Raw genomic sequence first — 26,046 nt, forward strand, 5'->3', positions numbered from 1 at the left:
CAAAGCTCAGCAGCAGACATTTTTATTCACTTCTGTAACTTTAATCTAAGAAGTCAAAAACTAGTGTGGCTGGGGAAATGATCTAATCTCCAACAGTGCATTAGATTTAAGCACCTTAATGCAAAACCCTTAATCTGAAGTTCCTCCAAATTGTTCTCCAGTACTTAAATAAATCTCCCATCTCACCTTCTGGTGCTTTAATGTAACTGAACACACAAATGCTAAACTTGCCAGAATATTTCAGCATGTCACGCACTCATTAATCACAGGCCAAGAATCTTCAGAACCTTTTATAAGGAGTCAAACCCAAACAGAGCCCTGTTTGGAGTCTCACTTAGAAACCTTCAGTAATGTGACCACTGGCCAGATGTTTCATATCTCTGATGGAACTACCTTCTGTTCATAATAAAAATAAATCTGTTAATCTTTCAGAAAATCTCTCTATTATTTCCAAATTCCCATCATGTAAAGATTCAAAACCAAATTTATGGCACAATAAAGGCATCCTTCCCTGTTGTGCTAATGAGTGCTGGGGAATAAAAAAAAAAGCTTATCTATGCATGCAAATGGAAAGTTGTAGAAGGAGTAGAAGCATTTCTAAAGCAGATAAAGAGCTCAAGGCAAAGCAAACCCCAGATAGTAATACCTCCATCTTTATCTCACCTCTCACACCCCCCGCCAGATCCCACACCCTAACTAGGGAGTGTTTTACCATGGCAACTGTCACGTTCCACTTAACGTGGTCCCACGGTTCATACACAGCATGCACGTAGTTACTGAACTGAATGATTAGATTTGGTTCAAAATATTAGGTATTCCCTCTGTAGGTACACATTGAGCTATGATAAATGAACCTGACCTTAAAATAGGGGGTGAATAGTGTTTTTCTATATGAATAACTTGGTTTTGGAACTAGTGCTTTCATCAGTGCTGCTTGAGGAGTCCCTACACCTGAAAAGGATGTGGTGTACATTATGTATTCCTGCGTACATCCTGCACTACATGACTCCCACCAGAGTCATTTACAGCTTAACAAGCTTTTGCACCAATTTTGAACTTGGAATTCAACGAGTTTCTACACGAGGAGCAAGAGACAGCTAAACCCCCCAGGAAGACTAATTTTCTCCTGAAAAACAGTCTGTTTTGAAGGGATGCAGACAAACTGTCAGGGATTAAAGACAAACCACAGCTGGCAACCCGCTCGATCACAGTCCAGCCATAATTTGACACTGTGAATTTGATGTTCGGCGTGTATGTGGCATATCTAATAAAAAATTACATCTCAGCTCTCCATATCCCGCAATCTAGCTAAGCGCGAGAAAGAGGAATAGAGCCCGTTTAATAAGTCAGATAACATGACATCAGCTGACATATCGTGGCATTAAATTCCAAACCATTGCACATAAATCCAAAGTATATGAGATTCAGAGGATTGTAGAGATGGCGAGCATTCGATTTATTACCATGCGGCGAGATAAAGTTCCAAGCTTTTTGCTTTTTTTTTTTTTTTAAATAAATGACAGGAGTTACCTTGCATTGGCTGACTGCTCGAATTCTTGCAATTAGCCATGTGTGACAGAGAAAGGTCAAAACTAACAATTAACATTGGTGAGATGGAGGAACATTTGGGCAAATGAGAAACATGTAGTTCTTCTAAAAGTCCTTAAATTGCTGAAGCATATAATTTAAAGTTTATACTTCTTAGCGAGAAAGAAAAAGGAGCCTAACTCTTGAAATGTTGCAGTTCATCATATTAGAATATAATTACACTTGTCTTTTGATTCTGGGCGTGAAAAATGTCTAGACCCATCATTGTATGACTGGGCTGCACAGCTTAAGTCTATTATACCTTTATTTTTTTATATTTCATGTGCAATCTTAAGGTCAAAAACTACCTCTCCCCACATATTTAGACACAGTGAAAACGCTGCAAATGCAGTGAAGGCAGAAAATATTTTAAAAACCAGGACTCTTTGTCTCAAAGTGGGTAAACAATTTTCTTACCACAGGAAAAAACGCTGCTAAATTTAAACTTTAGCATTTCCAAAGTACTTAAAATGAGTCAAGATGTTATGATGTCCTTCAAAGAACTGAATCGAAAGCATGGGATATCCAAGTTAGAAGATCTTAAAGCAGTTTTTCAAACAGTCATCATAAAGTTTTATACATCTGGACGTAATAAAACAAATGGTGTGGTCTTTAGCAGATCTGAAAATGACTCAGATTCAACCTCGGCTGAATTACAAAACGCGACAGAAGCAATTGTTGCTGCTCATCAATCTTTTTTTAAACCTTTCCAAAGAATTTGAAGTCCATCATTCTAAAGATTATTCATAAGTGGAAAAAAAATTAAAGGCAGTTTTCACAGGTGTGGATGTCCCAGCAAGGTCACCACAAGGTCAGACAATGTAAAGTACCATATACCAACTCTGTTTGCAGGGCTTGCCAGGAGAAAACCTCTTCTTTCTTAAAAGAACATGGCAGCACGGCTTTGGTTTGCTAAGTTGCACCTGAACAAAGTCCTTTGGACAGAAGAGACCAAAGTAGAGATGTTTAACCATAATGCACAGCACCACATTTGAAGAAAACCAAGCACAACAAGCATATCATCACAAACACTTCATACCAGCCGTCAAGCATGGTGGTGGAGGGGTGATGATTTGGGCTTGTTTTGCACCTGGGCACCATGCAGTCACTGAACCATTAAAACACCACAAACTCTGTATACCAAAGTATTCTAGAGGCAAATGTGGGCCATCTATCTGATTGCTTAGGCAGGTGGCACAGCAGCAAATTTACAATAGAAAGGCTGAAAATAACAGAATCAAAGTGATGCAAAGTCCAGGCTTCAGCCTGACTGAATGGTGGTGTGGGACCTAAACAGAGCTGTACATAAACAAATCCCCACTTCTTCTATATTTTGGGTTAGTTTTTAATAAACAAATAGTGCCATGGTATAATGCCATGAGATGCTGTTCAACTGAGGTTGTATTTACCAAATTTTCAGACCTGGTAAGTAATAGATGTAAAATCCTAGAACTGAAAGAGGGTGCACTTTTTTGTCATGTGACTGTTAATGATATTCATCTTTTTAGCCGACCATAATCACCCGGTGAAATAAAGATGAAAAAAGACTGTTTTAGAATCTGCTCACTAGAACATTTTGAAACTGAAATGTCAGCAGAAGATTGGATGCCTACTTGTGTCAGAGTTCATACCGCAGACTGACACGCTATACCTGGGTAAAGTGAACATATGCTCCTGCCAAATGATATGTGCACTAAATAAGACTACTGCTTTTGCAGTGCAGGACATTTGGCAAGAGGTCAGAGCAACATGTGAAAATTATTTTAAAAGAAATTCCCCTGGACCCAAACCTTTGTGCGTGGCTTATCCAGCCCTTTGTATGTGTATCTGTGAAGAAAAATGAACCCACTGCTTTAAACACCAAAAACCTAAATGCATTATTTGGGGACAATAAAATCCCTAATCCTATTGGACAAGACAATGAATGGCAAATGAAAGAATAACATATATTCTGAATAACAAATCAAAAATATTCAAGGAATATTTTTTGAAATACGTGGAAGATCTGGCAGAAAATTAGCCATAAAAGCTGTTGTAGATGATAATCTGTTTTTTCCTTCAACAAACATTTGAATATATGCATTATTCCCCTACTGTATGTTTTTAGAAGAAAAATAGCATTTGTGTGTGTTTTGAGTCCAGCTGGGTGTAGAAAGGGTGTGGGCCATCACTTGACAGAGGCAATCAGGTTGGACAGAGATAAGAAAAAAAAAAAAGTACAGTCTGGTCCACCCCAGATGTCATCACAGTATGTTAATGAGCCAGAGTGGGGCCTTTAAGTGCTGGAACCCAACAGAGGGACCAGTAAGGAGACCAGACGATGACACACACTGAAGGCAAAGAGGCGAGTATGTGACAGAGATGTGGTAACTGAGGCCTGGAGGCTCTGCGACAGGATCCCTTTCTTTTAATTTAAATACTAAACAGATTTCATATTACAAACATTTTAATTGGTTGTTCTACTCTAACAGTTATCCTCCTTGTTCTTGCAGATTACAAACTACAGGGACTCCCTGCTCACGGTTCTGTCTTGTGCCCTGGACAGGATATCATCTTATACTGTAAGTTTATAAAAGAGACACTACAGTATAGATGATGTACTATCCAGGGTTTCATTCCCCCTCCGCTGCTATCAGCACACCAACACTGTAACTGAGCCTGAACACTCTGAGGGAGGCTGTCAAACCGTTACCATTACTGAGTTTTAGTAATGGTAAGGGTTCTACAGCCTTCTCTCGATGTCATCTAGACCGGGAGGTGTCACTCACAAGCTCCTGGCGGGTATTTCCTTTTTAAAAAAAAAAAAAAAAATAGGTGCATATGAAATAAAGCAGATGGTTCTTAAATAAGCTTCTCATTGTTTTTGTTCATCTCGGTGCAGCATATCAGCACTTTAAACTGATTGCGTTTGAGGGATTGCTTTCCTTCCCTGGCCGACGTGCATCGGTTTAAATATTTCCCAACTGCTGTCGGCTTGTCAAAGTGGAGATCTCTGCTGCGCAACGGGCTTGTCTAATCACTGGGAAGCAGCCGTTTTTGAGAGTAGGGGGAGCTTGAGGGGCTGACACAGCTTCTGAGAGACATTCAAGGCCTCTCCCTCCCTCCCCTGCTTAAGGCCACTAGCTGGTTATTCATCAAGATGCCCCGAATAGAGTAACCGTCAAGTTAACTCACAGGCAGCAGGAATGAATCTAATCACCATTATCTGACCCATTTTAGCATCAGGTTAGTGCTCCATTTTGCCATCCATTAGGGAGACAATTCAGCCCTCAGGGGCAAAGCTGGGCTTTATAAGAGCCAAAAAAGCAGAAGGAGGGAGAAGTGGGAAGCAGAGAAGGGAGGTGAGAGTGGGGGGAGAAAAAGGAAGAAAGAAGCAGAACAAAAAAGTGATAGTTGCAGGGATGGATGGCCACACTTCAAAGGCAGTGGAGGAGGCTAAAGTGATGTGGGAGTGGAGGGAACAGGGTTGGATGGTACATCAGGGACATTTGAGTGAACATGACTGCGCAGGTCCCGCTTCAGTTTATCTACAGCCCGTGTTTGCACGAGGCGCCCGCCAAGTAAAAAGCTCTGAGAGCCAAAGATAAACCATCGGCTTTTTCACAGCTCGCCAAACCTGCTCAGCCATGAGCACACTGTCAAACTTGTGTCAAAACACTCATTTGATGGGAGTCTATGTCATGTTTGTTACTGAAAATATATCACTGCTTAATAATAATAATAAAAATAATAATAATTCGGGTGGGGGCTCTGTGGCTTGTGGAAGCTACATTTAATCAACACTTTGTTTTTTTGCAGAAAAACCAAGGTGCTCTTTGCACTTCAACATCAATCTATGCACCGCATTCTGTAACATCTCTATGTAAAAGCTTTAATAATGCACGGGATGAAAGGAGGCTGCAAAAGTCCCAATTTATAGTAGAATTCCTCTTCTTCAGAGAGGTGTCAGGTCAAAGGAGTTCTGGGTCTGAGAATATTTTATATGTTAAGTTACAGCTCCATATCAAACTCATGATGAGAGGTCTGTCCTTTTCTCTTCCTATTGCAAGTCCTTCATCCATTTTCACTTTTTCAGCTTGACTGAGAGCTTCAACCTGACTTCCCTCAGGTATACTCTGCTCAGGTCCTCGCTCGCTTCTTGTGCGATCCGTGCTACCATCTGTCCAGCTGTGCCGATCACCATCCTCTACACACACAATAGAAACAGAAACATCAGCATCAGGCACCACTGAGCACATGAAAGGTTTTATTTCATTTAGGGAAGAATAGTTTCCTTCAGGAAAAGTTTAGACGAGGATCATAACCTCAGCGTCATATCAAAACTGCAGGAAAATGAACTTGTCAAAGATTAAACATTTGTGATTCAAGATGCTGATTATTCATATCTTTATATCGTTACCTTATTTGATTAAAACCTCTATAAATCAGTCAGTGTCCTTTATATCTCTGGTCTTTGGTTCCACCCATGTATGGTTGCATGCATGGGTAAAAAGTAGCTTTGAGTCAGGAAAAACACTAAATTCAGTGTTTATTGGTCAGTTACTCATTCGAGTTCTACCTCTACATTTCTTGAATCATTCCTGTGTGACATGCAAACTGTGAAGAACAGCGATGATCTGCATAACTCTTCTTGGAGGTCACCAACCTTGAAACATTTTCAGCACAACAGACGTAGCTTCAAATATTCTCTGTCGTTAAAAATGCATGGCTTAGAAAGGCTGCTCTAATATTTATGAGTTAAAAACACAAGGAAAAAGAATTTTTGGAGGTACGGGGCAAACAAATACCAGAAGCCATCAGAGAGGCTACAGGTGTCAGTAAGAGAGGTAAAGATTTCACTTCTTTCAGCCCAGCATGCACTGACACTTCAGAATGGCAGCCTATCATTAAATTACATGTCCACACACAGAAGTAGAAATAAAGAGTTGATCCTAGTAGTGGGCAGCACGACTGCAGTCACCCCTTTGACCCAAAATTGGATAAAGTGTTAAGAAAACAGATGTGATTGAATGGGTACTGCAGTAGATGTGGTCACACCACTGAACACAAAAGTACTTTCAAGGAATTGACTTCCCATCAATACTCAAAATATGCAACTCTTGCTAAAGCATGCGGAAGTAATTAAAAGTTATTTACACAGCGCCAAATCCCAACATCAGTTGCCTCAAGGTGCTTTATATTGTAAGGTAGACCCTACAATAACACATACAGAGAAAAACCCAACAATCATTTGAGCCCCTATGAGCAAGCACTGTGGCGAAAGTGGGAAGAAAAAACTCTGCTAACAGGAAGAAACCTCAAAGCATGTCAACTGGATTCAACACTTTGACTAAACCACTCCAAAACCTTCATTTTGTTTTTTGCTTTTTGAGACATTTAGAGGTGAACTATGGCAAGTTATCCAGCTGCTGAAGCAGAAAAGTGGCCCCAGACGCATCACACTACCACCAGCATGTTTGATTGTTGGTGTGAGGTTCTTTTTATGAAATACTGTACTAGTTTTACACTAGATGTCTCTGGGAATAAAAAAAAAGAGTGATTTCAAACAACTACATGGACATACAGCACGTTTACGGCTGTCTCATTTGGTATGCACTTCACTAACACAGATGCACGTGATAAAAGCCCAATAAAGAGTGAGAATGCTTACCATGTGGGTTTCTTTCTTTGTGTAAAGTTTCACAGAAATATCCAGCTCTCCATCTTCTCCATCTTGCCAGAGTTCAACAGACTAAAAATAGAGACATTTTGATCTTAGAAATGTATTCTTCACACATTAGGCAAATATAGTTTTTAAAAATGGCAGTCAAAGCAAGAGCAGATAATATATTCTGTGCAGAGAGAAACTCATGTCGCATAACTCCAAAAGCTGCTAATAACTAATCAAGCCCACAGTACGCCTTTGACATGATTGTGTGATTCTGTAATGACAGATTTTATAATGATGTATTCAAAAATGACCCTTGGGATTTTCAGAAGCAGCAACAAACAGCTGCATCAAGCACATGTCAACATGTAGAATGGAGGCAAGTATGAAGCTCTTTAAATAGGCTTTAATCAGTGCAGCCAGATGTGACGAGTGCACTTTGCTGTCAGCTTACGGTCACATGTGACTTCAGAGAGTTCACTGGTTCATTAGTCACCTGTGTCATTGAATAGGGTACTTCCTGGGGCAGATACTCCAGAAGCTTCTCTCTGATGATGTTAGTGCAGACCTCCTCTGGACTTTGGTCAGTCAGGACTTCACTGTGATATTGCCATGATCCTGGCTTGGCAGCAACCATGAAGTAGCTCTTTAAGAACAGATAAAAACAGAACACAGTTATACCACATGAACATTACAGTGTATCTTGATGTGGTCATATAACATTTACCTTCAGAGTGTCCACGTCCTCTCTGTCCACTGACGACAGCATGAACACGTCCTTGAAGTGAGGCCAGCCCTGCTGGTTTCTCAGTGTCTTCAGCTGTTCTTTGCTCAGCGCAGAGGTCGGCTCACTCCCATCCTCGGGTTCTGCGTTTTCCTCGTCCTCTGAAGCCCTTTCTGATCTTTTCTCTGCCCACGGGGGCTTGATCACTGGCCTGATGCGCATTTTGCGTCCATTCACCACTCCACACGTCAACTGAGCCGTGATATCCAGCAGTCTATCTTTAGCCTTCATGAGGTCCACCTTAAAATAAAATAAAATATGCAAACATTATCGCCTTTTCATGCAGGAACTATTTTCTTTATACCATCACGGTGATGGAAACTGTAAAGGCAGCCACATGCACACTTGCTTTGTTTGGCAGTTGCAGCTCTGTAGAAAGAAAGTAGTAGTTCCTACATCCAACTCCGACAACACTTGAAAAGTCAATTAAAACTTTTAATTCTTGCAGTAAAAGAGCATTTTATTGATTGTTTAATTGAGCAATTGGGTAAAAATACTTTTGAGCAATAATAAATACTCAAAAGAGAAAAACATAGCTCTTTTAAAATGAACTGCTCACTGGTTTCTATTTTAGACTGAAGTGTTTTAATACTCGCATACAGTATCTATAAAAAAGTAAAGCATTTATGTATTTACCTGCCATATTAAAAACAATCTTAGATGCAAAAATAAATAATCATAAGTACAGTAATGTCAAATAAAATTAGGCATAGATGCAAGCTCACTCTTTCTTCTTAGAAGGCTTACTTACACAAGCAGGAGGTAAAAAGATTTGACAGTTTTTTATCTCCTGGATGAGGTATCTGTTTTTGTGTGTGCGTATATTATATATTATATTAACTAAACTAAATCTGCAAAACAGTGTTACTAAAGTCTTGAAATAAATATGGTCTCGTACACCCCATGCCCCCCTTTAGACTCACCCCTGCATATGTACACTTTAACTTCTAGTAGCTTTACTTCAGATATTCTCTGTGTAGAACAATCAGCGGTGGATGAGAGCAGCTACAAAGCTCGCTTTTCTTCACATTGGAGCTTGTTGAACAGGCGGTTTGGTTAAGGACTCAAGCCAGCTTTTTCCCAGTAAAGGACTTTATGGCAATTACAGTAACAAGCGCTGCTATTCTGTACACTAGAAAACCCTTTTCTTTCACTCCACCTGTGCTCACGGTCTCCGTAACAGCTCCACCTCTTTGCTCTAACTGAGCGCTACAGAGTCGTGGATTACACAAAGCACCAAACAAAAAACTTTGCATTGAGGATTTTCTATTATCGAGTGATTTGAATTAATCAATCACTGCAGTGGAATTCACTGCAATGAATCCCATATTATTCCTTACTGTGGACAAACCTAATGAAAGGAACAAAGCTGTAACATAAACACGTATTGGCAGCAACATTGTACTTAATGACCTTTCCCTGCTGCTGTAAATTCTCATATTTTCTTTTTTTAAATCATCCTGTGGGGTTTGGGATGGAAGGCCACTGACATGATTCTGAAACTAGAAGCTACTGTGAGATGAACTGATTTTGGGCTCTTTATTTGGTTTGGTGACAGTGACACAAACACTGAATGATGACAGCTTTAGCTTTTAGCTTCAATAATAATAATGAATTAGGATGTTATAGGCAAAAAAGTACTTCTTGTGAAGTATACAGTACATTAACTGCTACTATCCCTGCAAATACTGCTTGTTTTAAATAGTTATAAACAAGCAGGTGAGGTGGTATAACTACAGTTATTACTAAGTACTTGTCAAGAAGTTACAATATGAGGCATTCATACAAGAGAAAGGCTAGACTACATTACTACATAAGCATTTATCAATCAGATTTCTTCCTGCCTTGTAGTTTCTGCTTTTATGAATCATGCGAAACATGAACATTTTACTCCAGCAAAAAGTACCTTATTCAGGACTAGGACTGCTGGAATATCCGGGTGCTGGGCCAGGCATTTCAGCACCTCAAAGTCGAGCCTGCTGCACATCCATTTGTCTGCCACATCCACCATAACTACCACTGGAAATGTAATTATAAGCATTTAAAAGGGAGCACTGCGCACCACTGTTCACATTAGATCAGCACAAAGAATAATAATAAAAAAAATAGAGACTGCTCAATTGCGGTTAATAAATGACCCAGAGTGAATATATCATACTTAGGTCAGCTTCTTTGACCGTGTTCCAGGGATCCACAAGCAAAGACTTCTCCAGCTGGTGTCTTTGAAGACAGAATTTATTCATGTATTACACAGCAGAATAAAACCAGAGGGAGACAGACTTGAGTAATATCTAAATGGGAAAAGCACCTTTTGACCTTTGATGGAGCAGTAAGACCAGGAGTATCCAGCAAGATCTGCAAAAAACAAACAATTTATTGACAAAGGCATATAACTTCTGAGCAACATTCCTGAATTAAAACAGAAAGGAAGCGAAAAGGTTCGTACTATCTGTGTGTCTTCCTCTGTTAGGACGCCCAGTGCACGTGACCGTGTAGTGTGTACTTTCTTGGACACAGCAAACACCTTTAAGACAAGATTACAGATTTTAGAAGGTGAGTAATAAGACAAATATTTTACAGAGTAAAGATAGATTTTTTAAAAAGAAAGACAAAAACCTTTCTGCCAAGGAGCTGATTGGACAATGTGGATTTCCCAGCATTTGGGGCACCTATTATAGCCACTTTCAAAACCTTTGAGTTTTCAGGTTGATCTGGATGTTTCATTAACAGAGACAACTGTTCACCTAAAAAGACACAACACTAAACATTAGACAGACCATAAACATGACAGAAGGATGACATGTGCAATTTTTGGGAAAAGGCTGAGTTGGAATGATCAGGCAAATTTAGAGATGTAAATCTCTGAGGCAGTGGTCTGGTTACCGCTGTCTGGCGGAACTGAGGCTGAAAGGCGATAAATGTTGCCGTCTGCCTCTGCTGCTTTGCCTTTCATCAGTCTGCTGAGAAATGCCTCTGATGTAATAAAACAAGCAGGAGTGAAGATAAATCCGTTCCCCCCTCCACGGCTGCAGGCAGCATTTCCTGTAAAGACATCAAAATCTCCATCACTTCACTGCCAGCAGGCCCGCAAGCTGACTCAGATTATTCTTACTGGGATGTTAATATGACACAGAATAGTGAGGCATTCAGATTTTCTTTGTCCAACCCCCCCCCCCCCCCCCCCAAAAAAAAGGTTCACAAAATAAACCATACATCATCACATAACTCCAAGATTTTTGTGCTGTCTTACCCCCAAAACTGCAGCTTTTGAAAGTCGTTTTGGATAACAAGCACTTTTATGGAGAAATGTGTTAACAAGCAATTTGTTGTTACTTTTGCAGAGAATTTTGAGCCTTAGTTGAGGTATAAAGTCTCAGGCTGCTCCTGTTAGCACTGTGCAGGAGAGAAATGATTCACTTTATCTAGGAAATATAAATGTAATCAATTTATGATTTAAACTACTTTTAAAATCAGCTTAACTTTAATAGTAAGAGGAGGGGGGGGGGGGGGGGGTTCCTCCTTGAGCTGGACCAAAATCAACAGGATCATCTTCCAGAAACTCACTGCTCTACTCTCATGTAGTGAGAGTAGAAAGTCGTTTTGGATAACAAGCACTTTTATGGAGAAATGTGTTAACAAGCAATTTGTTGTTACTTTTGCAGAGAATTTTGAGCCTTAGTTGAGGTATAAAGTCTCAGGCTGCTCCTGTTAGCACTGTGCAGGAGAGAAATGATTCACTTTATCTAGGAAATATAAATGCAATCAATTTATGATTTAAACTACTTTTAAAATCAGCTTAACTTTAATAGTAAGAGGAGGGGGGGGGGGGGGTTCCTCCTTGAGCTGGACCAAAATCAACAGGATCATCTTCCAGAAACTCACTGCTCTACTCTCACTACATGAGAGTAGAGTAGACCCTATGGCAGTAGGGTCTGACAATGTCCGAGGATTTCATCCCGATACCTAATGGCAATCATGGTGCTGTTGCCTAGCCTGTAGAGGTCTGTGTGTCCCTCCATCAATATGGATCCCCAGACCATCACTGACCCAGTACCAAACCGGTTATACTGAACGATGTTACAGGCAGCATAACGTTCTCCACGGCTTCTCCAGACTCTGTCACATATGGTCAGGGTGAATCTGCTCTCATCTCTAAAAAGCAAAGGGCATCAGTGATGACCTGCCAATTCTGGTATTCTGTTGGCAAAATCCAATCAGGATCAACATCATAGGGACCATCAAATATTTCTCCTTTCAAAAATGAACAAAATAAACGATAAGCAGAAAAATAATGTCTCCACTGACCCGCTGTCAGAAACCATGACGCACTTTCCTGTCGAGCAGACACGGCGAGCCGCCTGGAGAGGACAGCCGAGTCTCTGAAAAAGCGACCACACACTCTGAGAGCCATCTTACTTTGACAAAACAACAGCTGCTGTGTTTTAGCTAATAAGACGTTGTTCGTCTGCGAAGTACTGGGTCGCTTGTTTACATTCACATTGCCTGTAAGGTAAAACCATGTTGCTTTAACCAAAGAGAGGTATCTTCCGCTCTGGAGAGGGTCTGTATGAGTGTGCTTGTGAAAGCTACACCGCCCCCTAGCGGCCGCAGGGTCAACTGCATCCCTGACCATCCTACTCGCATTCATCTGAAATGTTAAAGTCAGATAGCAAATTAATCACACCCCACTGATTAAAATGATTTTTTTCAAGGCAAATAAAACTAAAATATTTATTGTTTGACAAGATTTACATCATAATATCCAACTACTCTCCTAATGACTCAGTAAAGATTGTACCAGTTGCGTACTCTTCACTGACTAAATTGAAAATGACAGTTCATGGTCTGAGTGACTGAAAATGATTGCATAAGAAGAGAAACAAGGAAACAAACAAATAAAGGCTGAGGAATGAGAAGAGAGATCATTGAGTTTGGAGGAACTATGTGATGGAGGAAATTATTTGAGTGGGCACAACTGTTCTCTAGGCCTTACTTCTACATAACTAACAAAATAATATAACTGTTGTGTGTCATTTTGCAGCAAACCCTCTTTAACTCCCAGAAGTCCCCTGAGGCCCCAGCTTAGGAACCACCTGTCTACAGCAGGAAGGACAGAGACAAGCTGAAATCAGCCGATGGCAATCCCAAATCAGCTCATCACAATGCACAAACGCGTCTGCCAACATGAGCAACCTGCAGTTTGAAATGAATGACAGACTTCAAAGGGACTTTTACAAGAGGTGATATTCTCTAGATTACTTTGTGAGCTGCACAATGCTGCACCCACAACCGCAAATCAGATTGCACTGCTCAGACATTTTCTTTCCCTCTTGTCCCATGAGTGCACACAACAGAGCTGATCCCCAAGGGTGCTTGAAGCACAGTTTTGACAGTGTTGTTGAGGATATATTGAGCATGGGTCGCCTAAAGCAGCATACTAACCTGAAGAAAGCATGCATGCTGACAAACTCACTCACCTCCCCGTAAGATTTAAGCACTAATTCATGAGGATCAGCTGATATAATGGCCTGATAACCACAAAGTGCATGAGGTTAATAGTCGGACTAAAAGGACGCAGTTTGCGTGGTTATTGTTTACTGTAATACGTTGTTTTCAATATGCAAGGGAAAGCCAAGCAGAGCAGATGTCTCCCTGTAGTCCATCAAGCTCACCGGCTGTTTGTCAGTCCTGGAGGACTTGCTCGGGGTGGAACAAACACCTCCACTGGGGAGGATGATGAAGGATATCAGGTAGCTCACAATCTGTCATCATCTAACTCTAAAAGCTCAGCAGCAATGGAGGGGCAACAAAAATGGAGCTTTTAGCAGACACTTACTGCCAAATTCCAATTGAACCAGAAACCAAAAGGATATTTGAGGATCAGTAATGTTTGAACTTCCCCTCTATCTGCCTCTCTCCCACTCTCTCTCAAATTCATTCAAGGCATTTTCTCCCTCCGGGCTTTCCTCACATGGCCACTTCACGTGGGAGTGTATCAGAGTCTTTCTATGACTGCATTAACTTTGGCCTTCAGAAAGAGCTCTCTCTAGAAAAAAAAGGAAAAAAAGACAAAAAGGCTTTGCCTGCAGACCATTTAATCATAAGCTGTAGCCCACTTTGGTATGTGAAGTGCACTTGCCAATGAGATGCTGCACAGTGTGATGGAAAACCTCTCTGCTACCGCGATTCAGCATGCTGTTGATTCCTAATCAATCTTTATTTTCTGTAATTCAAAAGAACACGCGGCACTGATGTTGAACGAGTCAGATCTCCCCGAATATGCAGAATTTTCTGCAGCCCGGTGTGGAGATTTTCTCAAACTTCTATTTTTGATTTATTAATAACGCTAGCTGGAATTAGATGAGCAATAACTGGCAGATTCTGCGCTAATAAGGAGAGCTTGCTCAGCACGAGGAATAACAAAGAACTATAAGCACGAGCCACGGGGCATGTCAACAGGGAGCAGAGGTGGGGGAAAAACAATCTGTCAGTGCGTCAGAGCATCCATCACTCCATCACCGCTGATTGCAGTGAGAGGCGTGATGGGGCACAGCCGGCTGACTTTCTCTCAAACAGCCGCTCCTGAACTTTATCATGCTGAGAACTCCAGCACAGATCGGCTATTTGCGAGGGATCCCACAGATTAATGAACGGATGGATGAATTTCCACATGTGAGAAATGAGATTCAACTGTTACATTTTATGTGATGCCCTGAAGGTCCCCCAAGGTCCCTCCATTCAGCAATCACTGCTCGAGATGTCCTTGCTCTGCCTGCTTTTTTTTTTTTTTTTTTTTTTTGTTAAAGAGGTGATTTAGCTCCTAACTACCCATATAGGTCACACTGATGCTCTGATTGTACAATCTCTCTCTCCGTGGGGGAGATAAAGTGGGGTGGAAAAATTTTTTTTTATTCATTCCAGACTTGCAATCGATGGGACTTGTCTGTGAAGTGGATCAATAATGCCTCCCTTTGAAATCATCAATCACGTCAGTGGTGAATTTAAAAAGCGTAATTAGGAACAGCGTTCTTAAACATCCTGTATTGACGTCTTCTTTGGTATGGAGAAAGACACCATTCTGCATCATTAACTTTGTATTATTGCCTGATGGAGCCTGCTGCTGCTACTTCCCCACCTGCTGAACTCGGAGCGCTCTGTGTGATTGGGCTTTCAGACCAAATTCTCCCTTCTTTCACTTGCTGATGGGGGGAAGTGAAGCTTGCAGGCCTAAATTGGCTGAAGTATTGTAATAAGCCCGGTCCATACTGGAGCTCAGGCCGCGGCTTCACAAAGCTTTGTATCAGAAATGTTTACGGGACTGAGCACGTGTAATTTTCTCTGTAATAATCTTATCTGACTACTTTTGCGGAGGCTCCAACGTGACAAGACATTACATAGCCGTGAGCACACATTCTTAAGCTTCCACAACTGGCCACGGTCTTCAGTGTTGTCGGTCTGTCTCTCTCTTGTAATAAAAATGGTATCAATACTGCAGAGAGGGCAGGTGGGCGATTGTAATGGAGTAATTTATTTTAGTTGTCACAGAAAAATAAGTCTTTGATTAGGGAGCTATACACATCAGGCTGCACAAATAGAACCTTTCATCAAATCACAAAGCATGTGACACTATTGACCAGGAGTCCTCTATCTGGGTTTTTATCTTCCCCAACAAGATTCATAATACAATATGTGAGCAGCACAATGAGGCAAAAATGCAAGCAGAATATAGCATAATATAGCTCATGCTCAAGGCAAGTCATGTGCTATTCTTCCAGATGAGTAGGAAATTTTGGTCAGAGATGTGCACAAACAAGCTTAGAGGTAAATGAGCAATATTCAATATTCAAGGTTAGAATACTGATTATTGAAGTTAAATGGTTTTTTTTTAAAAACTCCAGCCAGGGTGGATATTTTTGAAAACTCCATTTTTGCATTTACGTGTGGATGAGAAAAACGGAGAAAACGCAGAAAATGCAGCGTCAAAGGTGCGCGCCTTTTTTGATGTCACACTGTGCCCCACGTTATTGCAATATATTCCTAACCGTGCAGAAATGTTGGCCAATCAGAAGTCTAGAAGCCTCGGTGGGAAAAAGTAAACAAAGCTGGGGCATAGAAGCAGAACCAAGTCATATGTGTGGAGGGACAGTAACTGTGTGTGTATATGTAAGCATTTAAACATTGCAGAGAGTAAAATTAACAGTAATAGTATTGTAGAAATTTATTTCACCGAAACAATAACGTAGCGCACAGTGTGAAGTCAAAAAAGGCGCACACCTTTGACCTGCGTTTTCTTGTTTTTCTCGTCCACACCTAAATGCAAAAACTGAGTTTTCAAAAATATCCACCCTGGCCGGAGTTTTTAAAAATCTCCGTTTTCAGTGACTAAAAATGCCGTTTACATGTGGAGGAAAGGGGCAAACGCATAGAAAAATCTGCGTTTTCAAAAATACCCGTACCCTGCTACATCCACAGATTAGTTTGGACTTTACAGGGATTTTTGTTTGTTTTTGTTTTTTGTTTATGTCGTATTTTATTTTATTTAGCCATACACTATTCTGATTATTTAAGCTATTTTGACATGGGTTGTGTTTAAGTTTTCCAACTGCTGTAACAAAAGAATTTCCAATCTTCTGTGATGAATAAATTATAAATCCAACTCCGATGAATGCTGTCTCATGTCACTCTGTACTGTACCACTGTACATGGTTGAAATGACAATAAAAGCCACTTGACTTGACTTGAATGCCATAGCACATGATTTACACCATTTTCACACTCCTGAAACCATTCAGTAAACTAGTGTACCCTTTAGATGGGAGCACTGTCATATATGTAAGTCCATAATATGTTTAAAACCTTACCAGAGCTGATAAAGCTGCTGTTATTTTGTCTACAAAGCTCGTTAACCAAATCTAATTGGACTGACGAAAAATAGACAGCTAAAGGCTAATATTTATTTACTGGCCTATATAGGAACTATTTTAATGTATTTCACGTATTTCACGTCCAAATATTCAGCCGTCCAATCGCGCTTCAAGTTCACTGTCCCTTTAAACCACTCGGGCGTCCTGCGCAGCGCACGGCGTAGTCTGGAACGGTCCCAGCTACAGCGCATGCGCCAGAAGTTGCTGCCGCAGACAGCAGCAACAGCAGTGATTCGGCAGCACAGGGCAACGGGAGAAAATCTGTCCGTTTTAAACCATGGCGACGTACTAAACGATGCCTTTCGCAGAGGTAAACGGAGAGTAAGTAGTTGTATCTTTATAACACGCCTGCTGTCCGATACCGTGTGACGTCCTCTGAGAGTGTGGCGTAAATATTAGGAAAGGTTGAGAAGGCAACAATGGGACTGTGTATGTTTCAGACTGGCTGGCTAGGTTAGCTAGCCAGGAGCCTGGGCAGTCAGCTGGCACGCTGACTGGTAACATACAGGTTTATAGCTACTGTATTGCTCTCCTGCATTGGCCCTGTATCTACTGTAAAGCTCCTATCAAAGGCTTAAATCTCTCTGATACTCAACTATGTTTTAGTTAGAGGAAAAAGCCATAAATTCTCGATTAGAGCTGATGATAACTGTACAAACTGGGCTTATGTTGTGTTGTGTTCAGGCTGGTTAGCTAGTCTATATTGTGCAATGTGACAGCCACCAGTGCGGATTAAGCTGAGCTGTATTTGCCTGCTAAAGTATCATCGTCATCATCATCACACTCGTATGTTCACCGATTAAAAATGTCATCAACAATGATGCAGGTAGTTTTGCGCCTCATCTCAAGCTAAATCGTAAGTGGTTCTCCAATAAGAAGCCAGTTGCGGATGAAAGTTACAAGTTCGGTTATTTTATACTGCTTGCTACCTTCAAAGTTGTCTACCCCTGGCTAGTGTCCGATATAATCATGAAAGCGTGCAACCATTTGCCAAGATTTAGAGCCTCGGCCGTCTCCACTCGACTGTACAGATGCTGTGCGCCCTCCTTGCTCTCCAGGCGCGTCTGCAAATGGCACCTCTTAAACATAACGCCACGGGGAAGTGTTTCCACCTGCAAAAGCAAGTGTTAAAGGTGATAACAAAAGGTTGACGTCACCGAGCTCATCCTGATCCTGCCGCACAACCTCGACCGCTGAGGAGGTGGAGAAGGAGAAGGAGGAGGAGGAGTGCAGGAGTAGTTTCAGAGGACGAGAAGAGCTTCTGTTTTTAATGCTAGGACGTCTAATGGTTCGTGTCTGGAAGGAAAAGGTCTATCTCTGATCAAATTTCGGGTATCCTAAGGGCGCACTTAACTAATGGGATCCTATCGACGTTTCTCCCCCTCCGAGCCCAATCTTTACACGGCGGAATGTTAATGTTGTCACAGCCTGTCCGTGTTGTCTTTGGCTGCTCTGCTTTTATTGCTGTAATCGGTCTGTAATGTCATGGAGCTTGTGACGGATTTGATTAAAAGGCAACTCTTCTGTTCTATGACTGGCCGGACTATGGAAGTTATCTGCTTTGCGCTTCACATGGTAAGATGATAAAACTGTGAAATATCCAGCGATTTAAAAAAATAAATAAGTGTTTTGTCTACATTTGCATGCCCGTTATATATATATATATATATATATATATATATATGTATATGTGTGTGTATATATATGTATATATGTATATATATATATATGTGTATATATATGTATATATATATATGTGTATATATATGTATATATATATATATATGTGTATGTGTATATGTGTATATATATGTATATGTGTATATATATATGTATATATGTATATGTCATGTAAAAAAAAGCCTTTTATCTCTTCTTTACCACGACAAAGGTGGGACTGTCTAGTGTATAGCAACGAGGGAAGGATGTGCTCTGTGATATCCAGCGCTTACTCAAACAAGAGCCTCACATTACTTGCCCAGAAGTGCAGTTTTGCAATGTAGCTTTCTTCCTCTATATTTTCCAAAGAGCGGATAATTAAATTTCAGACCTTGTTGTCGGGGAAACTCGGGGGGCGGGGGGTGTCCCTAGAACTGTATTTTTATTTATTTTTTGGCAATTATCGTGTAGCAGGAACCCTCTTTGAATTGGGATGCTATGTTTCCCAGCACAATGAAGCTTAATTGGGGCTCAACAGCAAATTAATATAAGGCCTCTGCCCATCTGTAAAATGCAGTTCACCTCTAATGACAGCAGTTATGTCAGTGAATATATCTGTGTGTGTGTGTGCGTGCCACTTGGTATGTGGTTGCTTCTATTTAGGTCTGAAAATGACGTGTTTGCTCTTAGTTATAGAGGCTGCAGATAAGTCTGGATGTCATGAGCGCATGGTTCATTCGTTCATGTCACGCTGGTCAGCTCTGTAGAAAATTACAGCGTTCCAGCAAATTGAAATACCACTTGAATGTATGTGTTAATTAGATCTCTGCGTGCCTTTTCAAAAGTGTCTCTCCTCCTCTGCCCATGAGTCATGTGCTGACTCTTTGACCTGTCACCACAAATCCTGAGTCTTTGCTGAGGGCAAACTGAAAGAAAAGCAAAGTTTTTTTCCCCTTTTTTTCACCTTCCCAGCCAGCCACTGACAAATTTGAACATATTGATCTACACTAAGGGCAGAGGAGGGCAATTTCCTCTAAAGTACTTGTGCAGCATCTTGGCTGCTATTGCCTCTCAGTTTGCTGTGGCCCACAGGTGATGTAAAACTATGGCATGGGGGGAAAAAAAGCTACATATTGTAGAGAACACACATGATTAGAGGCTTTAGAATAAGTCGAGTGTGATTGTATTGCACGCCTACGCAGTTTTCCAGACGCTATTCTTACACGTTGTTCTTGCAAACACATGGCAAAGCAGATATTAGTGAGTGATGACTAGCTTCACAAGGTTCAAACCAATCATTGTGAACACCTTACACTGAAGCCCAGATGGTTTTGTGTTGCAGAAGGTTCTCCATTCGACAGCCAAACTGTCTGATTCCCAACATTAGGCTTGTTTCAGACAGCAGTAATAAGAGGATAACATCAAAGCTCTGCTTTATTTCTGAGAGACTTCAGAGCAAGACTATGAATAACAGATCACAAGGTACAAAGAGTGAACCAGAGAACTTGGGCAGCTTTTATGTTTCAGCTGTTGTTGGGATTCACGGGGAGCTCATTAAAACACATTGATGAGGAACAGTCCCGATCCTCTGATTGTTGACTGTGAAATTGCTCAGCTAACCAACATATTTTTGATGCAATGATTTTTCTGTGCCGGAATGAGCCTCTTGGCTGATGGTCATTTTTTGGTTTATTCAAAGCCAGTGATTTGATGTAGCATTTTAGAGACTGTACTTGAAATGGAAATGTGTAACCGTGTGCTCTTCCCCCAGTGCAATACATTTGTACCTTTCTTTTTTCTTTTCCTGCAGGGTCCTGTGTATGTTTAATCGCTCACAGGTGTTGTCAGTGAATTTTATGCCCAGCATATTTTTTATTTTCCACACCTGATCATTTTAGATGAGAATGATTTGTTGACTAGTTCCATTTGCTAAATAAGGCTGCCCCTCTACCCAGGTGCCAGGCAGAAGGACTGAGATTTCCTAGGTACCATTGATCTTTCCGCCAGCTCCACCTTTCAGTCCTCCCATCACCAGGGCAGCTGTCAGCCCACACTCACCCACTCAGCCACCCACCACTTGGAGAAACTCTCTCTGAGGCCACCCAATGTCTTCTCAGCTGAATGAGTCTGGTTTCAGAAAGGGAACAGATGTTTGGTAGCCTCTGTGAGAAAGTCAGGAGACTCAGTATGTGGGTCAAACGCAGGTCAGACTCAGCATAGAAAACTGCAGCCACATGATACATCCAGATCAAGTGTTTACGACATGATGGGCAACTTCTGGATATCTCTGAGAAAAGAGACTCAACTGCAGCTGTGGGTCAGCTGTTTGCATGGTATTCAGTTTGGTTCACGTGGGTGCTTTTATTTTGTGCAGTGACCGCAGGCAGTAGCCTTCATATGAAGATACAGTTTGTTTCTTTGTTTGCTGCATTTTTGTGCATAGATTTGCATGCTAGCTGGCAGGTCCAATTAGGGTAACAAAAAAAAGAAAAGAAAAATAAAGCCCCACTCTTGCTTGGTAGTTTGCATAATCAGCAAAGCCGAGCCCTTAAGCCAGGGAGTGATGTTACAAACACAAGGAGCAAAGGGCTTTCTGAAATTGTTATGTCTTCAGCTTGAGGGTAATCATGGACAAATCTCTAAGCCTCACAGTGCCATTCACAGCAATAACAACAGTGCAGTAGGACGAACGGGGCTAGGTCTAGGAGAGCATCTGTGTGATCAGGCTTGTCAGAGGCATTGCAGATGACGGGGTTGTTTATCCACCTCCATCTTCACAGGAACAGCAGAAGAGCAGGGCAGATACTGTTATCTGTTTATGGCACAAGATAAGGGCATCTCAGTTGGATCACTGACCCTCCACTGGCACTCTCCGCCCCCTAGTACCAAGCGCTGTCTAATAAGAGGTCGCCAGACGAGTCCCATATCACTCTTAAGTGATCCTAATAGATGCCATTAGCATGTCCACGGTTATTGCTGCAGTTTTCCACTGACCATGCCAACTGTACATGTCAGGGCATCATTATCCACCAACAGGGAGGCTCAGAGTCTGACCCAAGTCTGAGGGGTCAGAAAGAATGCCACAACAAAGCAGCAGTGAAGCTGTAGAGGATATCAAGTGGTGGGGATATAGGGGAGAGTGAGCTCAAAGTGTCATAGTTGGCGCAGACATTAGATAAAGCTAAGCTACAAGAGGATTAGAGAGGGAAGAGATGTAAAATGCTCTCGGCTAATTGGGCTTTATTTTTAATATTTCAGAGGGTTCATTAGACACTAAATTGGTGAAGTATTTCAGCTCTGTCTGTTGCCTGAGAGCCTTTTTCGGGACAAGCTTTACAACCTGAATAATGGCATATAATTTTTGTTAAGGCCTGGTCATTGAAAATAGCACACTGGTATATTAAAATTCTCCCTTTCCCCCTCCTGTTACAAGGTTAGATTTCATCATTTTTGCCCAAATACAAGCTTAGTTGCAGGCCTACATCTGGGTCAGTGCATTCTGACTTCATCTACTTGACTCTTTTTGTTTTTTCCTCTATGTAATTTTGAGCAGGTCACAGTTGCCTGAAGGATATACTTTAGGGTATCATACAGTTGTCTTTCAAACTGACAAAGCAGTGAATGACTTTGACAGTGGGTATGGGGCTCAGAGGCTTGGTCTGGGTCAGATAGGTCTGGGTGTTAAGCTCTGTGCTGGAAAGGGACGTAGGCTGTGCTGAAAGAGCTGTCGAGGAGAACGGTCAGTGCACAGCACTTTGCCATGACCCTCCACAGCTTATCATCAGTTACACCACTTCTCCGGGCCTCAGTGTGTGGGTGTGTTTTTTCTGTGTCCGTGCAGCGTGCTGGAGACCGAGTGGTGCTTAGAATGGGGTCCTTTATAACCTCCTAACCCTCTGGTCCTGTTTGCTTCCATTGTTGGCCACAGTGAATGGTATCTCCGTGCCTTGAAAAGTAACCAGATGACATTCTTCCTGTTGTTCAAAAGGGCCCGGGGTTCCGTTGTAAAAAGCATCTGAAAGGATAGGCTAAGACTGTGACCTTCAGAGGCTAATCTCTGGCATGTCATTCAGTGCCTATTTGAAGCAAATGCAGACCTTTCTCCCTGGTAGCAACGCACCAGTTCAAACAAAGAAGAAATTCCTTATCAGTTTTCAACACTTAGACTTTTAAAAACAGTCAAGATAGTTTTGGGTTTTTTTTTCCTTTTCCCAGAACCACTTTCTCCATAAAGGAACCAGAGGATGTTTTGTAGTAGCTGAAGTGAATCGTTATTCCAGACAGGCAGCGTGTCTGACACCTACATTGTCCAAACAGTCTCTTCAGCCTGTGACTGAGCCCTCTGTACACAGACCTGTGGCATCAGCAGCCCCTCTGTACTGAATGCTGAAATACCGCTGCTGCTGTGAAAGCAACGGGGATGAAATGCACTTAGTGAGACAGTAAACATCGGTGGAGCTCTCAAACTATCTTACGTTGTTTATGTCTCCTCCTCCTCCTCTCCGGTGTATTTGCTGTGTTCAGCTGGCTGAGTTTCCTGGAATGTGCAGAGATGCAGTTGTCGCTCTGTAGGGGGATGTTGGCTTTAATCACGGTTCATAGTTCAACTGTAGTTGGAGTCAACTGAGCAGCAATCAGACAAGAGTCACATTATTCTTCTGAACTGGAAGACCACACTTGATGTAGCTGTTTTATTATGAAGTTTGCTCTTTGCTCAACAGATTCAGATCATTTTTTCCCCTCTTGTATATGAAGAGTTTGAAAAATGAGCTATTTAAACTTTGAACCACAACTATTGCATTTCTGCCCACACTTGAAAGGGAGCAGCCTTCACAGCATAATACGGTACTGCTATTTAGTTGTAAAGTTTTACTTTTCATGACTCTCTCTTTAACAGATGCTTTTAGTCCACACCTAATGAGACTTTACCATTCATCTATTCAAGGGGATTTTCTTTTCAGCAGATTCACTTTAGTGGCATTGAGCTGTCTTTGTGCTTGTCTAAAAGATTTCTGAGAGCAGGCCTCCCATTGCAATGTTTCGTCTGTGCTTCATGTGTACCACCTGTATGGGGTTAAGACTAGGGTCAGACCTCTTGCAGAAGTCCATTGTCTGGGTTCCCGTTTTAAGAAGCTGGATTGTGCTAAGGACTGATATAAAAAAAGGAAAAAGCTGTCAGGTTTATAGGGCCTCTTTTGTCAGGCATCTTTCAACAATAAATGATTGGCATATCTCCTGCCATTTCCCTCTTTTGTTTGCGGCCATTGAGTTTGAGAGCAAATAATGAAATTGACCATTATGTGCGATTTGTTTGCATCCCTTGCCCGCATCCCTGAGCACACACACATAAAAAAAGCGAGGTTGTTTACAAAGGAAGCATTGGATTAGAAAAGGAAAATGCCAACTTTTATCATGCCACTGCACAAGCATTTTGCATTAGTCAGAAAATATCCCCTGAAGTAGTGTAACATCCGCAGAATGTGATTGAGATAGAGGGGGGAGACAGGGTGGGAGCAAAGGAAGAAGGGTGGGCCACAATTTGAAAGGCATACTTGAAAGTACTTGCAGTAAAGAGTCCTGAGGCAGGTCATGTTGCTGTGTGACAGAAAAGCATTCGTCTTGCTGTGTATCTGACGTCCCAGGGTCTCATTGCGAGGGCTTGCCTTCGCTGCGTGTCAGCTTTCTGTAATTAATAGCCAGTAGCCCGCTTACCCCATCAAGGGACCAGGTGCTGCTTAGATCTGCTCTGGCATGGAAAGACGGCAGATAAGCCGGTCGTGGGTTTTACAGTTATCAGGATAAAACCCACAGATGTCACCAGCCTCTCTATATAACTCAGTTGATTGTGTACATATAAACACACAGTTGTAGACCTCAAACAAAGGGATGAATTTTAGTGGTGCACCGCTGATGGACGGCTTGTTGATAAAGGATGCGGTTCATTTAGTCTATTTTGTGTCAAGCACCATTGTGCTCATGTCCTGTGCTGTTTAGCAGGACTTGCGGCCCTGACAGATTGCCATCCCGATGGGGAGATTTACTCAGCCAGCACTGCCAATGGCACTGACACCATCATTAGACTTTGATCAGCTGCACTCTGCAAGGGGAAGAAGAGAGAGTAATATTCTTGATCTAATTACTAAGAGACATTTCAGGCAGTGTAATGTGTGATTTAACCTCTTGTCAGAGGCTATAAAAGGAAGCTGGGTTAATCTTCCTGGCAACCTCTTTTCCACGCAGGGGAGAGTGCCTTTAAATTTCCTTTTCCTAGGAAGCTACTAAAGACCAGCATCCCAGTGTGGTATGCTAGCACCACTTCTCCTGGCCTTCTAGTTGACATCTCTCAAGGCGAGAGTTCTCTGACCTTTGAATGTTCGCAACAGCTGGTTTGCAGGAACTTGTGCATTTGCAGAATTGCAAGAAGAACAAAAAGCCCTGTCCTTTGACTTCTGTATGCTTCCACAAATGGATTGTTTTGCAGCCTCCTTTGTTACTCTCCCTCGTTCTTTTGCTCCCTCTCCATCACCACCCACACACTGCAGCATGAAGAGTGCAGGGGACTTGATTGAACAAATAGATTGTAAGTGGAAACGAGGGGTTTGGGTTAATCAGTCAAACATAGTTAAACAATTCTTTGGACATGAAGGGATTAGTCTTGCCTGCATTGAGCTCATCAGAACCAATTCTTCCCAGTGCTGGCTAGGCTTTTAGGGCCAAGGGCCATGGCCTCTCTGGCTCCATGGAGAACCACACACGCACCCCTCAGCATGCTCCATTGCCTCTGAATGCCCCACCACTCTCCTCTTCCTTTGTTACAGACTACAATTGGAATGATGGATTAGCAAATTAAATGCAGACCTTTCTATTCATGGCTATTCTCGCTTAAAGTCTCATTCACTGGATCTATCACAAACCCGCTTTAAAATGGTTACCAGGTTCACTCCATGTCCTCTAATTCCTTCACAAACATGTCTTTTACACTTAAACATTTTGTGAGAAAATGGTCCACTGACTTTTTCCCACCATAAAGGGCTCTCTGTATCTTGTTTTTACAGGATGACTTCCTGTACGTTTTCTTCCCTCTTCTATTTTTTTCTCTTTTAAACTGAGTGCTGATCACACTGATAGGAAGTGGCCCTGATATGATGATGTGTTGGCAAACGCAGAGTGTACAGCTGCAGCCAGCCTGAGCCTGCTCTAAATTAACCGTGTCACTGTCTTTTCCGTGTTCCTGAGAGCTGAGCACTGACCCTGTTGGCCCATTCATATTGCATTTTTTTCTGATATCTTGTTATTTCAGTTTTAACTGATGAGATAAATGGATTTTGCTCTCTCTCTCTCTCTCTCTCTCTCTCTCTCTATATATATATTATTTTATTTTTTTAGGGGTGCAACAATACTCGTATTGATATTGAACCATTTGATACAGTGCTTTCGGTTCGGTA

General features: G+C 41.7%; 2 protein-coding genes across 4 annotated transcripts in view; one reads left to right on the plus strand and one right to left on the minus strand.

The window, feature by feature from the left end:
* Positions 1 to 4,395: 4,395 nt before the first annotated feature.
* Positions 4,396 to 12,570, minus strand: eral1 (Era-like 12S mitochondrial rRNA chaperone 1). The gene is made up of 11 exons (XM_085175574.1): positions 12,324 to 12,570; positions 10,902 to 11,060; positions 10,635 to 10,762; positions 10,465 to 10,542; positions 10,327 to 10,373; positions 10,177 to 10,238; positions 9,925 to 10,037; positions 7,962 to 8,258; positions 7,731 to 7,880; positions 7,238 to 7,318; positions 4,396 to 5,773 (listed from the first exon to the last, which is right to left on the minus strand). The coding sequence occupies exons 1-11, from the start codon at positions 12,427 to 12,429 to the stop codon at positions 5,651 to 5,653; spliced, it is 1,344 nt and encodes a 447-aa protein (XP_085031700.1). The 5' UTR covers positions 12,430 to 12,570; the 3' UTR covers positions 4,396 to 5,650.
* A 4,530-nt stretch (positions 12,571 to 17,100) lies between these two features.
* The window catches only part of fam222ba (family with sequence similarity 222 member Ba), a 29,746-nt gene continuing 20,800 nt past the window's right edge, over positions 17,101 to 26,046 (plus strand). Inside the window, exon 1 of one of the 3 annotated variants that reach the window (XM_085175573.1) lies at positions 17,101 to 17,252. The gene's annotated coding sequence lies outside the window, so the exon portion shown is untranslated. Of the gene's footprint in view, positions 18,518 to 26,046 lie in introns of all 3 variants that reach the window. The other 2 variants (XM_085175572.1, XM_085175571.1) reach the window with 2 other exon arrangements.

Source organism: Neolamprologus multifasciatus, chromosome 10 (assembly GCF_963576455.1).
Source record: "Neolamprologus multifasciatus chromosome 10, fNeoMul1.2, whole genome shotgun sequence".
In the NCBI taxonomy this organism is placed as follows: domain Eukaryota; kingdom Metazoa; phylum Chordata; class Actinopteri; order Cichliformes; family Cichlidae; genus Neolamprologus; species Neolamprologus multifasciatus.